At 40.3% G+C, this 16,814-nt stretch overlaps 2 protein-coding genes across 3 annotated transcripts in view; both read right to left on the bottom strand.

The window, feature by feature from the left end:
* Window positions 1-2,619: 2,619 nt before the first annotated feature.
* On the bottom strand, window positions 2,620-7,562 carry otx1 (orthodenticle homeobox 1). The gene is made up of 4 exons (XM_059985357.1): window positions 7,252-7,562; window positions 5,119-5,317; window positions 4,713-4,864; window positions 2,620-3,349 (listed from the first exon to the last, which is right to left on the bottom strand). The coding sequence occupies exons 2-4, from the start codon at window positions 5,213-5,215 to the stop codon at window positions 2,633-2,635; spliced, it is 966 nt and encodes a 321-aa protein (XP_059841340.1). The 5' UTR covers window positions 5,216-5,317; window positions 7,252-7,562; the 3' UTR covers window positions 2,620-2,632.
* A 4,839-nt stretch (window positions 7,563-12,401) lies between these two features.
* ehbp1 (EH domain binding protein 1) overlaps window positions 12,402-16,814 on the bottom strand; it is a 387,730-nt gene continuing 383,317 nt past the window's right edge. For both annotated transcript variants that reach the window (XM_059986115.1, XM_059986116.1), the window contains 2 exons: window positions 13,852-13,966; window positions 12,402-13,622 (listed from right to left, as the gene is read on the bottom strand). In XM_059986115.1, coding sequence (XP_059842098.1) covers window positions 13,532-13,622; window positions 13,852-13,966 — 206 coding nt within the window. In that variant the 3' untranslated portion in view covers window positions 12,402-13,531. The remainder of the gene's footprint in view (window positions 13,623-13,851; window positions 13,967-16,814) is intronic.

Here is a 16,814-nt window from a genome sequence, read left to right as displayed (position 1 = left end):
TGTCATAGATCTCAATTAAGCCCAAAATAGAAACTGAAAGTGATCGAGGTAGTTGTTATTTCAGGATTGCAATGGGTTCATTACTTAACACGTTGGGGAAATAAACCACTTTCCTACCCATTCTGAAATTAAATTAGAATTTTGCATGAAACATAGCAAAGGATTTAAGCAGAGAAATCGCTTATATTATGGAATACATTTCAAATTTACTAATGCAATGCTGAAATTGAACACTAAAAACAATTTGATTATTTCCAACAGTTTGATTATACCATACAAATTTTACATCAGGGTTACAAGCATTAATCAATTTTAATCTTCAAACAATTGCTCTGCTCAAAGTTTGGGCATCTTTGTGGTTGCTTGGCTTGGCAGATTAGGAAGTCTCTTTGACAGATACTAACTGTGCGAGTGTAGAGATGCCGACTATGAGAACGGACTGAATACCAGAAGGCAGAGATAAAAACGAGAAACTTGAAAACCTTAACTCTTGAAATCTAAATTATGGATGTGCAGGCAATATCAAATGAAGTATTAAAACCGCGCTTTAAACAGTGTGCTATTGTACGTCCTAAGTACACCAGGGTTCATCAAATCGTGGACAAGATTTAGCCCTCAAATCATCGATTCAATTACTATAAAAGGCGATCTATGCTATATACCAATCACCTAAGAGGATTTATATATTTTCAAAATTACACGGATGTCACCCAAATAAATTGGTGTTAGATGTTTTGTGTATAAATTCTACACTGTATTCCTGTCCATTTAAATCAATACTCATTTGGCTGTAGCTTATTTTAATCCAAACCGCACCAGAAAAGCAGATTCTTAATACTGATAAGATGTACACGTGTAACCCACTTTTAAAGCCAAGCCAACGTGACGGTAAATCTAGAGAACGGAGACTGGAAACGCAAATGTTCCATTCGAGCATTAAGTATAGATTTTTGGGGCTGTTTTAGCTATAGCCCCGCTGTAAGAAACTTTCTGACGACCCAAATTAAATAGGACTACACGAGCAAATATAAAATCGCTGACCGATCCGATTTAATCCTCGCGTTTCCCCCACAAAAACGAACCCTAAACGAACGGCATTTCCCCCCCCCCCCCACGTGACTCACCAACTATCCGCGGAAGAAAACCTTTAAATCCGATAACCAAATTCTAGGCATTTACCCCCGACCTAAAAGCTACCTTGGCCGTACATAAACGCCCGTCCTCCGCTTTACCTCCAATCGTCGCTTGATTTCTAAACTCGCTTTAAACTCGGGAAATCGGAAAAGTCTCCCGCATTATTTTTAACGCACTGTCTCGAGGTGAACAAAGTTAGTTCAAAGATCTACAAGCTGCAAACCCTTGTTCAGCATTAAAAAGGGACACGCACTTAAACACTTAATTGTCTACCCACAGGTTCTTTTAACGAGGTGAATCAATTTTCGTTGTTTTATTCAGATCACATGACAATAGGTCCTTCATTAAGCAGTTGCTGGCGCCTCGCTCGGAGGGTCAGAAATCCAGTCAGCGGGTCCGGAAGCTCTGGGATTCAGAGAGCCTCGAAAATTGACCTATGGACAGAGTGTGGAGTTTCACTTAAAAGTCAAACTTGAAACAACGTTCAAGCGATGGACCGGCTTCGCGGTTATTTGACCGACTTAATATTAGTTGGATAACTTTTTAAAATTCGCGACAGGCTAGTAAAAAAATTAGGCGCCCGTCAGAAACAGTGGGGGTTGGTTTATTACATCGATGTAAATTTGAATTCTCCCATGAAACTTAACAGTTCGAAGATAAAAACAGCAAGCACGCAGACACGAGGTTCTCCTCAATTGAATTTAATTATATATAATGTATATAACGGCGGTGCCTTAAATACTTTCAACACTGCATTTGATAGGAATGATCGAATTCGCAAAATAACCTCATTTAGCAAAAAAAATCAGCGCGAACATAATTTACACAGATGTGCAAGTGCTATGCCCTATTCGAATTGGTATTCCCACTACAACACTATCTACACAATATACTTCCGTTTATCGAAATGTGAATTAGATCGAAGCCCCTCCGGACGGTATGACAACAACATTCACTGTACTCATCATACGTGGCAAAAACGCAATGTAACCCAGGTAGAATTCGTTTTATTGAGTCATGTTAAATTTTAACGAACTCAATTAGCGAAAACAAAAAGGTCACGAGCTGCCCGGTGTTTTATTTGAACACACAGAGGACAGCTGGTTCGAGACATACCGATGAGGTCAGAGAACGATATCGCTAGATTTAAGTACGGCAAGCCGCTGGACAGCGAGTTGAATACACTTTATTGTAAAATTGAGCAGGCTGGGGTGTACAGTAACGTTGCACGCTTATGCCCTGGTGTATGACAATGGGGTTCTTTTCTTTACTTGATGCTTTATAAGTCGCAACACATACATCAGCACTCAATATCCAATTAAAAATAGACACGACGTTGATTGTCAATTAAAAGATGGTCTGAATGGAACTAAAATCAGTCTTAGCAAAATAGTTTGACACCTGCTTGCATCACACCTTAACAGGAGAAAGCAACAAGTTACTTTTTGTTCTGCAGGTTAAAACACTCAGATCTGGTGCATTAAAGTCGATCCTCATTTCATAACACTTGGAATTTCCACGAGGCGGTCTGGTCTTTGTAATCCAAACAGTCCGTTGTGTTGAAGTTGAGTTTCCAGGATGGCGTCTGGTCTTTGTAATCCAAGCAATCGGGCGAGTTGAAGGCCAGTCCAGCGCCCGCGTACCCCTGGTGAGGGTGATGGTGGTGGTGGTGGTGGTGGGCCGCGCTCTGCCCGATGTGATGCCCAGACATGGATGAGGTGCTCATGGGGCTGAGGGCGGTGCCGTGGGCCGACAGCTGGTGGTGGGGGTGGTGAGGGTGATGCGAGTGCATGGGCGCCAGGTACGAGCTGCAATCCACGCCGCCGAAGTAGGAGGAGGAAGGCGGGTAGCCCTGGGTATAGCCGCCGCTTTGGCCGTAGGCCACCGGGTAGGCGCTGGAGGTCGAAGAGGAGGAACAGCGCTGCATGCAGGAAGCGCTGGCGGCCAGAGGCTCCCCCACTGCCGCCCCGGGGGAGATGGAAGCCGGGCTCCAGATGGAGGCTGGTGGGTTGAGCAGCGAGGTGGGCCCGCTGCTGGCGTTGCTGGCTGCGCTGCCGGAGGAGCTGGACACGGCGGGCGGGGTGAACTGGCCGCTACTCTCCGAGCCGCTGCTCTCCCGAGTCGGCGACGACTTCTTCTTGGCTGGCCGGGCTTTGGCGCTCCCCCCGTTCTGCTGCTGCTGGCGGCACTTGGCTCGGCGATTTTTAAACCACACCTGCAGTCACACCGGCCAGAAAACACGTTATTCCTACCGACACCAAATCAAAATTCGGCTGAAATTCCCGCTCATCCTACCTGCCCTCCCGCTCCCCACCCCACCCCACCCCACAATAGACTTCGTCTATTTTACTACCCGTTACGAGTTGCACTGTCAACGGCCTCAGACACTCCAAAGCACAAGCTTTGGTTTTAACTGGGATTGGATCATGCATAACAAACTGAGTGAACCATGTTTCTTAAAGAAAAACGGGACTAATTTCTACCCCCCCCCCCCAATTAACCAGGATTGTTAATTGGAATCAAAGTTAATTTTGTCTAAAATGTGTAAGGGAAGGCAATCCAATTACTATTCAGAAATATCGTGGTCTCTTTATTATCTGTACCTAGTCTCACATTTCCCTGCAGCTGCATCATCCAGAGGAATGGGTCATTTCATCCGGAGTGTTTAGCGACCGGACAATAATTGTGTTGAATATCTACATTAACTTTACCGTTAAAGTGCAAGATTGCCCAAATCTGTTTTTAGGATTGATGCCAATACCGATTAAAAACTTCTATCGGTGCAAACTCACATTTGCAGTGATTTTGTTTTAATTGTGCAGTCAAACTGCGGACCTTACAGCTATTTAACAACGCTTAGAGAAGCGACGGCGACATTTGGAGAAGAGCAGTGACTTTGGAAATTATGCCGCCATGAAGACCCGGAAGTTTAAATTAATAGTCGGAGGAGATTTAAATAATCCAACTATCAAATACACCTGCAGGCCGCTTTGTTTTGCAAACACATTACATGACAGCGATTGGAGTTAGTAGTTCTAAAACTTTCCAACCACAAAAGACTTGGTGCTTAACCAAGTACCGTTTCAAACGGTACCCACTTCACACGTACCTTACACCAGTTCAGATTCCAAGTTACTGTACTTGATATTACAATTTGAAACACGAGCTTCAAAATCTCGATTTCCAATACTGACGTGTTATATGAAATGCCAGAGACATTGGCCAATAAAACCAAAAATACGATATCTCTGAAACCCTGGAATAGCGACAAGTTTATTCTTTGGAGTCGGTTTAACCTGCGGCGGCTCCGCTAGGGGCCGCTCAGGACTTCAGTTTGAGGAACAGCTAAACATTTATTTACATTATTTAAACCAGTTTTTGGAAACTTTCTCTCTGCAAAACAGTCAGGTAGTTTTAAAGCGACTGCGACGTTTATTGATTAAATCTCTGCTATTACACATTTTCCTGACTAAAAACTATGCGACTGGGAAACTCACCAACCCTAGACATTCAGAAACTATCAGCTGCCTTACATTGGCGCTTCAAGAAATATAGTCCCCAAGTGTCCCAGCCCTCACCTGGACTCGTGATTCAGGTAGGTTAATTTTTAATGCCACTTCTTCTCTCATGAATATGTCAGGGTATCGAGTTTTAGCGAAGAGCGATTCCAACACGTCTAACTGCGAGCGAGTAAAGGTGGTGCGCTCCCGTCTCTGCTTCCTCGGTGTTGCTACAAGTAGTTAGAATAAGTGACAAGTTTGAACTCAAATTAAAAATGGCACTAGCTTCCCTAACAAGACACCATTCGCTAGAACGAAAAGGATTGATTGACCAATGCAGCCCCAGCTAAATGCCCACATATTAAAGTTGCGATTCAATCCCAACAAAAAGCACAATTTACAACATCCGATTAGATGTTCTGTTTCGTTTACACAATTTTAAATATGAATATTTTCATATTTTAGAACGGCCCACTGCTATTACCTGGGTATCCAACAGAGGTGTGCAGCAAATCCATGCCCGGTGCGCTTAAACTGATCCCGTTCACGCCATAAGGAGGCTGTTTGAGGTATGACATCATGCTAGAAACTGTGCCGTTTGGTCTCCAAATTTTCAAAACTTATTCTAGTTTGCTGTAGTGGAAATGTTGTCCAGACCGAATCCTGACCAGCTTTACCGTTCGCTAGGGAGAAAAATAATTGAATTTTAAACAGCATCCTTCGTGTCGGCAGATATTCAGGGCGGAATCTGAATTGTGAACACATGTTGCATTTGTTTTGAAGTTATAAAATTACAATTCGATAGTTTAAAATAAGCCTTTTCTGGAAGCCATGAATTATCGTTGCTGATTCAAATCAAACAACTTAATCCGTATTACATGATCACCCGGGTAGTACTTTAGAAATTATTTCTGGATGTACCTAATTTTGTAACATTTTGGCACGGAAACAGATCTACAAATTGATCAGGCCCAGATTATTGCGGACAGCATGGTTATAAATTAAATATCAACTAACTTGGGAGAGTAAAAATTGCCCAAAAGATTATTCAATCCAAAATGGCGGGACAGCAACAGGGGTTCTCTTTTTTAAAGCATAAGGCGACTTGGGATTTGCGGTTAACGAGATTCACTAAATTACCCGACACTCAGCCTACACCAATATATATTGAAACAGTTAAGGGAAATTGTCAGAATGTTTCAATTCCAACATAGCGCTTCTGCTGAAAGGCGCTAAACTCTACTTGACTACTCAAACTTCCTTGCACCTCATATTCAAAACACAAATCAATTAGATTACTTCTGCTTTAAGTTCAGGGAAGTTGCAGTTTATGTAAGGTAGCAAGTCTGGTGGTGCAACCGCCAACATGCTCCATTAACGCAAATTCTTAGACCACAAAAATCATTCATCGTTATGCCTGGTGATTAAAGGAATCGTTCATGTGATTAAGAATTCATTATTGTGGATGCGTCCTGATGAACTAATAAGATAATCCTATGGGCGCACGTTCGTTAATTACAGACACTTGTGCAATGCCTTGTACTTTCTGTTGCTGATATTCCTCAATTTTTCCTAAAATTACTTCCTTCTTAATCAAGACATAATTGAAGTTTCCAGATCTGACAATTACACGGGGAGAGAATTCAAACGGCCTTCAGAGAAGTAAACGCGATAAATTTGGCAGAAAAGTTTGAAGTTTGCTTTATACATATATTCTAGTTTGAACTTTTCTTTAGAGAACTGGATTATACACATCAGTTCATCTATAAGCAATCATTATTTACAATGCTGTATAATCTCTGGGAAGAAATTCAAAAATTACGAGCAGAAATGAAATTGTCGATTTCAATTTAATCGATTAAACTGACCATTTTGCAACAATCTAAACGTATTTTAACAAAACCTCTACAGTAGAAATTAATGTCTAAAACAAAACTCGTTTCCCCTTCACCACCTCTAAAAGAATTTCCAATTAAATAAACAATTAGATCTATCTGAATATTCAGTGTAGGTATTTTAATCGAACACACTCAAGCACCAGCAATGATAAAATCAGAGTACTTGCACAGAAAAGTAACCGGCAGCTAAAATTATAGCTATTCGCAAACAGGGTCCTAAACCAAATTTTCACCTCCACGGGACCCAGAGAAAACGGCGTTCTCATTTAAAAGGCGATAGCTGTGTGCAAATTAAGTCAATTACAATTTAGATTAGACCTCCGGGGAGTCAATTTGAAGGGAAACCTTATCAGCAAAATAAATTAACAAAAACCGAAAACACGCCTCTCCAATTAGCCAGTAAGTGGATTTAAGGCTTTTATGCGACCCTCGAATACTGCAATTGTAAATTTACGGGAGAGAAAAAATGAAGTTAGAAGATTTGCATACTTTGGACACAGTCGACTGAGGTATATCGAATTAAGTACTATATTACAAAACCCTCACTCAGCAGTAGTTAAAGCTAAACTGTGCGGAAAGTACTGTGTTTGTGAAATAATGTAGAACAATGCGCTTTTAGTATTAAACAGGCAATTCATGATAAACCTCTTCTGCTCTCAGTTTTAACTTATTTGTTCTTATAAATCGCTCTTAGCGAGGACAGCTGGTGTCTCACTCACCTGCGCGGCCTGTCTTTGCACGGATAAAGTCACTAAATGAAGACGGGGCCACTTGGCTGGTCTGCAACAAAACATGACACAAGGTTAGGTTTGGAGAGGATGGGCCAGAGGAAGTGCCCCTCAAAAATTAAAGTAAGTTGGAAAGTCAGAAACTTGGACCCGCTTGATAGAATCAAGCGTGGAGCGGGTGAAATGAGTTAAGAGCGAAAGAAAGTTACGGAGGCTGAGTATTTGCACCTGGCTGTTCGCTGGCGCTGTAAATGGGGATTAATCACCGCACCCCGGCCCAGCCTTCTCTATGTGAGCGCAAGCCTTGCGGAACCACCTGACGTAGCGAAGGACCTGGCCAATCATTTGCTGGTCTGCCGATGAATGGCAGCGCGTCGCTCGGTGACGCCGACGTACTACTTTCCCGGAGGCGTAATACATTATTTCTAGAGCTTGGTAAAAGGGTTACTTGAAATTGGTCAGCATACCCCCTCCTAGCAAGAAAGTCTACTGATTTCCATGCTCCCGACTGAATTATTAAGAATATTGCCGATCGGTAGTTAAATACGGCGGCTTTTATTGTCGCTCGAAACCCTGGCAATGAAACAACTACTCTGACATGTAACTGAAAAGTTTAGAATACATGGAGGGAATACTTCGACAGTTCCTATCTGCCTTCTACTCAACCAGCAGTTCTATTTATTCAGCGAAATTTGAATTACTGTAAACAGATTTTGGACTGAGCGGAAAAATAGTTTAAATAAATCGTTTAAATCGCAAAAATGTAATTTTCGTTACGAAATGCATGCTGTAAGATATGGCAAAAAGTCAATACATAAATATCTGTTGAGATATCCATTATAGCAGATCCTCCTGTGTGCATTAAATATTTCTTAAGACTGAATTATAAACATGGTTTAAGTTTAAACGAATGTTATCCACAAATACAAATAAAATTATTATCTGTTATTTTAACGGTTCGACTCCACAATGCCTAAAAGCATCCGCTATTAAACATGTTTTGATTCCCTTGTCGTTAAGTTCGAGTCGAACTAGCAAAATAATTACGGACAGAAATATGTGTTGAGTTTTTTTGGGGGGTTTTGTTTGAAATTGCACGTTCTCATGAATATTAATGGCGGCCTAATCCCCACTTAGATTTACATTTCGGAATAGTCAGTGTAAAGTTTAATGGGACTGCCTTTAATCGAAATCTCAAAATAAAAAAAATACGCCATCGCGGAAAATAAATGATTTGGACAAGTACCGTCGGTGGCCGAGTATCAAAGAAACCACTTTTCAAGCGTCACTTTTCTTTAGTGAACAAATAAAATACGGTAACAGAATATCATGGAAGGCACAGTGTTTCCTTAACTGTTTTTGAAAGGTTCGGTGGATTCCTCTGAAGACCTTAATAAGGCTTTGCTCATTCTTTTGTCGTTCCCACAAAATCAACTCATTCTAATTGAAGCGGGAGCTGAAAGCGAGCTAATGTTCAAAGAAACCGGCCGCCAGAGACGAAATTACATTTTTTTTAAACTATATGGAACATCTCATCAAAGGGAGGTTTACAAGACTTTCCCTACAGCTCACTAAAGTCATCGACTCGAGCATCTTTCATAACAAAAGGATGGCGTTCAATTCAGCCCCAACTCACCAATAAATGCACTTTTCTAGAAGTTTTTTTTTGGGCTTGTTTTTTCCCCCTGCTGTATTTGAAATGTGAAAACTTCAAGGAAGATAATTTTACATTGAAGCGGACAATTTCCATGATAATAAGATTTCGTTACCATGAGCAAGAATGATGCAATCAATCATTCGAAATAATTAGAAATTGTTAGGGATTAACATTAACGTCGTTGAACGTTTAAAAATGCTAATACCTTTGGAAAAATATAAGATCACATGGCTATTGTTAATTTATCATGCATATAGACTGCACAGTTTTGGGCTATGTTGCTATTGTTCATAAACGATTGTGGTCTATTGTTATCGTTATTGATAACAAGGTTATATTTTGCTGTGATATTGGAGGAAACTGTTGTGCTAATTATCCAATCATTTTTCTAATTCGTCACATTAACATAAAATGGAAAAAATCGGGAACACGACTGCTCAGTCTTGTCTTTTGAATAATAATTCAAGACATATTTTGTTAATATCCCAGATTTTTACATTGCTTAAGGTAATAAAACATAATGCTAATGTGGACGAGAATAGCCCCATAGCCATCTCAATGATTTACTGGCTGGTTTTATTCGGTGAAGACTCTGTTTAAGATGAGCTGATCAAGCCTGCGTTAAGTATCAAGGTATCAAGTGGCACTAACCTTTGTAATAAGAGCATTTGTCTAATCCGAAATTGCAGTCGAATTTTCTTAAAGCCGAGACGAAAGCCTGGGATTGGGGCAGGGTGGTGAAAAAAGTTTTGTCTCTCGTTCCTTAAAGGTTAAAGTCAGAAGATTGCCGCAGGATTCCGAACACCGCTGATCTTCACACAGACTAAACTAAATAAAATATGGCACTCGGGCGGCAATGCGAGCTGGTTACGGGATAAATTCGCCAGCAGATTGTAACGGCCACACTTGGTTTAATTTACTTTACACAGGAAAGGAAATCATATCAAGGACTATATAACTGGCTCCGTGAAAAGGGGGATTGGAATCCCAGTGATCAACACCTAGAGCTACATTTAAGCACTTCAAAGATTCCAGATGTAATAATTCACTGGAGACTTCCCTAATCTCGATCGCGAATAAACCCCTTCATCAGCAACTAATTCAGCAGGTGAAGCACGGAAAAGTTTTCAAACTGCGAGTCTGAACGCACTTTTAGCCTTTTTTTAAAAAAGTGTTTGTACTGTTCACTTGTTACTGGGTTTATCCAGAGCTAACAGGTAAGAGCTGAGAACGCAGCTACCGTTAACTGCTGCAATTTTTAAAAATCATCTTCTCACGATACGTTGATTTGAGATTTTCTCCTCCAATATAACTATTTATAGTGCCCAACAATAGAACTGGAAGTCCTTACATTTAAATAAATAGCCCTTATCTGATTATTAGGTGACATAGGTAATTACCGAGTTGGCACCGAATTTCTGATGACGCTATGCAGCTTTGAAACATTGTGCACTTTCGCAGACTAATATGGTTTAATGGTTGTTTTAGTTCGGAATATAAATGGTAGTAAAAACAAATGGAGACTGAAAGGAGACAGAGATAAAATATGGAGTTTTGGTTTTCGGCAAGAGTACAGACCTGAACAAGGGATCAGACAGTGTTCAACAGACGATGTTTGCATTTTATAACCGCCAGCCTGCTTTTACCTGAAGTGAAATACAGAATTGTTATTAAAAAGTGCACGAGCGGTACCGAAGCCCGAGAGCTGTTCTGGAAAACTTACCAGCACTAACTGAGAAGGTATCAGCAAATAAATCTTGAAGTGTTAGGGACACTGGAATGGACAACAGCCCGTCAAACTTATTCGCCCTATTTAATCAGAGACAGTTTTGATGAACGTGCTTGCTGGTGTCATTAATCTTGCTCCTAATCAAGTTATTGCAAAGGCTCTCTGGGTGTAAACAGATGGTCTCTAGGAAATAGTATTTTTAATCTCCCACATAGAAATGAATGGCCTACATTTACCTAAATTAAAACTATACTAAGAATGTGAGCCTGACGAGGTATATACACCGTATACGAGGTATCAAACTTTGGAATATCATATCCATGGATTATAAAATGGTCAGTGTATTACACAGATGACGTGTTCAGCATAAAAGATCCTGAAACATTTACGTTTCGAGGCTTAAAACGTTGCCACTTGAATTGTGAATCTTCAAATAATTTTATACATGGGAGGCTTTTGCCGATTTAAACGCTGGTGCAATAAGCGCCAGGTTCACATGCGAATGGTATCAAAGTTTCAATTCACAGCAAATCCTGGCATGTAATGTCGAGGAGACGTGAGAAAGATTACGGCATAATTCGGGGGAAGAAACGCACCCAAGGTGAATAAAATAAACAAATACAAAGTTGTAACCGTCAGCTGATCTGAAAGCTAAATTCTTCACAACAGTCCGATGAGGGGGTGGCCTAGTGTACATTTTCTACAGAATGGATCTCAACAAAAGCGCTACCTTATGTTTTTTGTTGCAGTAAAAAAACTTCATTTAAACTTCAAGCTTTAATGCCGCGGTGAGGTCGTGGTTCGCGCTTTTGTTGCATTTCCTGGTCCATAACCACGGCGAGTGTGAATGATAACCGAGCTATTATCAGCCCTCATTAGGAATCGTTTATACGGAAATCAGCCAATACCAACAAGATGTGCAAAATATTTTATACTATTTTATTAGCCTTATTTCAAATAAATAATGATAGGTATAAAGATAAGAACTGTGTAATAGTGTAATTTTAAATGTTAGCGCATTAATTGAAATCTATTCAATCAAGATCGATTGTACTTAACATCCAGAGTCTGAAAAGCATAAAATAAAGTCTTAGTGGTTGCAGTTGAATTGGTTTACCTGTGTACTGGCTGACTGATAGACATCTCATCGAGCCGAGTGGGGAAAAGGCAACTGATTCCAAAGGGTTATTTTCCAGAATTGCAAGGAAAGAAGATTCGCTCTTTAACTTCGACCGAAAGCGCATTTTAGATTTGGACCAGAGATTTATTTTCCTTCAAGTTTTTGTTCAAACCTTATCAAATATTCTCATTGCTGAGAGTTAAATACTCATGAAGAAGTTAACAGGAAAACGGTGAAGAAAGAAAGTTATTTTCCACGTGAGATTACCAGCATGCAGCAACGGGTATTCGGCTTTATCTCTCGTGAAAATCTGCCGGTATTTCAGAATGATTGTATTTGTTTATAATTAAATCGAAACCTTGACCTTTACGGGCCAAAATGTAATTGCTGATACATAATTGTCAAACTTAAGTTCATTGGTTGGACTAGAATGAAGGACAACGTCAACATCAGTAACGGGTTAGATAGGTCCCATTTAAAGTATATTGTACTCCAGTCAGTTCCCTCTGCTCTGCAGAACAACCACACCCCCACCCCGGCCCCACCTTACATTCAGCAACAATGCTCACCTAAAAATCTCAAACGCACAGCATACACAGTTGTTGGATATAAAGATCAGTCCTTTCGTTATGAAATGTTTAAAAGTTCACTTTTTATTGAGGATTCATAACGACCCTGGAATAAATAAAGAGAAATATTTCTTCCCACAAACAACATCCGACCTTAGACTTATTCAGAAATTTGTACTAAGGGTAATTTTAGGCTCCTAAAGAACTGCTCCCTTTCAGTACAAATAACAACGGCCTCGATTTCAACAAAAAGCTGGAACTCAAGCAATTACAGTGCGTTGTTCAGGGCAATAAATACACGCCCCTAAAACATGAGAGGGTCAATTTCACTAATTGGTGCTCGTTTATCAGCCCTTTAAAGAGTTCCAACTAAAACTAGCTTTAAGAGACAATCATTTACAACATGGCCGTTCCGTATAATCTTGCTATTTATATATTTATATAATTGAAATCTCCATCGACTCTACAGTTCAAATGAAACTTTCAACTTCTCAGTGAAAACCTTGCATTTTTTGAAACGCAGCAACTAGCAAGCATCAACATTTAGACGTTTACATATTTGTTTTAGAATTTTAGAACGTGAAGCAGCCGAAAAGTTACAATCCAAGGTATTTTGGAAGTACAAAGAAGCTGGCGACCAATTTTTTTTCAACTTTCTGCGAGAAACCTGTGGATTCTGAATTTACTTCGGCCCTAATCTGCATGATTCTAGTTTAAAGTCCACTCTTCCTGGAGGTTGGTTTTTTACCAACCCTCCCAGACCTTCCTTTCTGGGCCAGAGTATTCCAAAGCCGATTTTTAAAAAAATCAATTCGAAAGCGAATTGGCCGCAAACTAGGTAAAGCAGCGTTAAAACTAATCTCCGCACTGAAGAAAAAAGTTGATTCGAGTACATTTGTAACAATTTTTCCTTTGGTACGGACATTTCCCAACTATATCGGATAAAGATCAAATGACACTGATACAAATAAAACAATTACACTTAGTTTTTTTTCCAAAATACAATTTCATAAAAGCAATGAATGCAGCCAAATACACGGACGTACGGCTTGGGACAATTAAATGCTGTTAACATAAAACAGTACAGAATTTCCGACGATACGTCTGACACTGTATCATTCCAATGCCATCGCAATGCTTTATTTCAGTGTGTCATGAAGAGTTCTACGTGAGATAGGTCCACATATTGCGTCGTCTCACTGAAGCACACATTTATCTTCTTTCTTGACGATTTTGCCTTTGTTTTGTTCGAGAGTTCGTTCCAAATGCTCATCTTCTTCTTCTGCCCTGGGAACATTAACAAACTATACATTAGCTAACTTGCAAAGTCATCACCAGTGGCAAGAAGGATGATTAAATTTAACTTCTGCTTAAAACAAACTTTATTTCAAATTTCAGAAACTATAATACTTGAAATGGCTACTGTTAAACAACCCGTCTACAAATTTAAACTGATAAAAGTTTAAAGCCCGTTTGGAAGTTCCGTATTTTTCTTCGCCGGGTATACAGCACTTACTGCTTCTCTTGCGCGTCTAAATCTCGGACAAGTGCATCCCGTTTGTTAACCAGAATAACTAGTTCATCCAGCAGAAGCTGTTCGCGCCGCTTCTGTGCTTCCGTTTTTTGCCAATCTGCGAAGAGGTATAAAACGTATTTATTCTTTTTGCTTACTGAGACAGCATTCGCTTAAACGCTGTATTACCCAAACTCCCACGTGTAAAACATGGTATTTATGAAATAGTTGGATTGAAGCGCCAATGCAAAAACCCACTGAGATGCATCTATCACATAGTTCCAATCCGCCACTGTAACTTGGAAATGGGCGCTTTCTAACATTCGAACTTCTGATTTAATCGACTTTTCATAAGTTCAATTTGAAGAAAGAGGTTTCAGAGACAAAGTTGTATTTCGATCATGTTATGACGATTACACAACATACCCTTGCTACAGGTTAGAAAGACGAGATTGAAAGAAGAGAAACTTTTAATGCTTTCAGGGTTTGGTGGTTATAGAACAAGCAAGCCACGCGTTCTACTTTAGCTTTGTGTCCTCTGAGAGGACTTCCTGGCTGTTATCTGTCAGCAGATTGGAGCTCATTAATGTCTGGGTTAAACAGCATTATTGATGTATACGGTGATGATATTTTGATCCTAAAATAGCAAACTACATTTCAAATACACAAATCTTTCAAAATATCCAGATTCTCTGCCCATTACAGAATCTTGCATGGACTACGCGATATCCAACTGCACCTTCTTGAGTAGGGCGCATTAAGACCGGCTTTCAATTTGCCTTCGATACGTTACAGCCACTTTACGAAAGAAATTAATCATCCGGCGGGGTCAAAAGTTATCAAAGATACACTGCAGATTTACCACCCTCTGCCTATTAAGTACAAATTAAATAGCCGAACGTTTATAGTAGACGTAATACATAAAACAGGACACAATAAGCCCAGAAATATCCGAGTCTGGGTTTCAGCATGTTCTCTCTACATACAAAAATGTTACAATAAAATATGTCAAAGAAAATTCTGTCGGTGTTTTGCGTAATTTGTTCAACTCCTGGTTGATTTAGTACACATCTAGTCATGGGGAACAGCAACTGCGCAAGGAGTCGGGGATTTATTAACATCCCTTGACACAGTTTGGGTCATTCACCCAAATGACAACCAGTTCATAAGACCAATGGGTGATGCAGAATTTCTGATTTTCTTTAGAATTAAAAATGTTGCGGTTCAGCTTTAATCGAGACATTTTATACATTCGTCTTTTAGAAATGATCGTTCCTGCCGGTTTGTGGAAAAGGCCACTGCCGAATTGGCCGCGGCCACTGTTGTATTAAGGGTGGGTTTGGGAGGTGAAGCATTGCACTGAGGAGGTCATGCTGGGCGCCCGCAACAGCAGCTTGTAGCTGTCAATCAACCGGCCAGCGGCTCCGCCCAGCTCATTAAGAAAGTAAACAATGAAAAAGGACGAGTAGTTGCTGACAGAGATACCTGAACAGACCACAGTCAAGGGAAATCCGACACCAACTGAAATATCCAAAGGTACAAAAGTAACGAAACCATCCGCTCTCTACTTCCCAAACACAGGGTGCAATCTGCTCGGATTTAGCGCCCCACTACTGCCCTGGGCTTTCACGTTAAACTCACACGGCTGTTGCATTCAGATAAATCCAACAATGCACATCAACCGTTACCATGTGAATCTTCATAAGCAACACAAGAATGCGTCTTTGCAAACAGCACCACCCCCTCCCATGCAAAATTCACTGAAGACAACAAACAGGCTCAACAGCTCTGAACATGCTCGAGGTTCTTACGGGACTGCTGCTTAAAACAGGATTTAAATGTTAGGAATTTAGATACATCGTCTCACAAACGTGTTAACACGATTGCAATGCGGCCAAACAGTGTTTTTTCACGTGAATTCATGTGAAAAATGCAGATATTTCAACATAACCAAATAAACCCAATACTGAATTAAAACAAAGCCCGATTACAACATTCGCGGACTAAGACACATTTGGATGAGAAAATCTAATGTTAATTCACCGAGACCTCATAAAGGAGTCAAACACCTTAAACTCTAATAAGCCTGGCAGAGCGGGTGATGAAAGCCACAGTGCCTTCATGCCCCAGCTTGCTGCACCAAGCAGGCAGTCCTGTTGAATAGGGAGAAGAGCCGCATTCGGAACCAGTGCTTGGGCAGTATCACAGGTATTACTGAGGGCGAGAAAGTACTCACGATGAAAACCCACGTGATTTTATGCATGAAAGCAATAAAGATCTAAAATGGATATTTAACCAATGCCCAATAATAGTAAGTTCTCCAAAAAGTGCTGGATACCACAAAATAAAATCCTCCTCACCACTGAGCACACCCCCGAGGAGCAATGGCACAAGAAAGCAGCATCCAGGCTATGCTCTCTTCTTGCAGCTACCATTGGGATGGAAGTACAGTTATTACCCTTCATCATCAGGCTCCTGAGCCAGCATGAATAACTTCACTCACCTCAATATTGAAGTAATCACTGAACACAACCTATCGACTCATTTTCAAGGACTCAATAACTAACGTTCTCGGCGTTATTTATTTTATTATTATTACGTGTAATTTTATATTTGCACAGTGTGTCTTTTGCACATCGGTTGCTTGTCAGTCTTTATGTGTAGCTTTTCATCAATTCCATTGTATTTCTTTGTTCTACTGTGAATGCAAGAAAATTAATTTTACATGGTGACATATGCACTTTGATAATAAATTTACTTTGAACTTTGAAGTGAAAAGCCAGCACAGGCTTTCTAACCTTCTTCTAAAATAAACTTTAAAGGGACATTGTGAGATTATTCCTTCCCACACAACTCTGCATTGCTCTGAGTACACATGACTATTCAAGTGCCAGGTGAAGCAGAACATGCCATACAGAGCTGGGTGAACCAACACGTGCTCAGTATTTCTAGGTTATGGGGCAGGA

Source organism: Hypanus sabinus, chromosome 12, assembly GCF_030144855.1.
Source record: "Hypanus sabinus isolate sHypSab1 chromosome 12, sHypSab1.hap1, whole genome shotgun sequence".
NCBI classification, from domain to species: Eukaryota; Metazoa; Chordata; class Chondrichthyes; order Myliobatiformes; family Dasyatidae; genus Hypanus; species Hypanus sabinus.
Note: the sequence above shows the minus strand (reverse complement) of the source record. Positions and strands in the feature narration are given on the sequence as shown.

Bases quoted from the DNA above. Each gene is read 5' to 3' on its own strand.
- otx1 (XM_059985357.1), bottom strand. From the start codon at position 5,215: ATGATGTCATACCTCAAACAGCCTCCTTATGGCGTGAACGGGATCAGT. The intron at 4,865-5,118 runs GTAATAGCAGTG...AACTACTTGTAG, and splicing joins CACCTCTGTTGGATACCCAG to CAACACCGAGGAAGCAGAGA. The intron at 3,350-4,712 runs GTGAGGGCTGGG...GTGTGACTGCAG, and splicing joins TACCTGAATCACGAGTCCAG to GTGTGGTTTAAAAATCGCCG.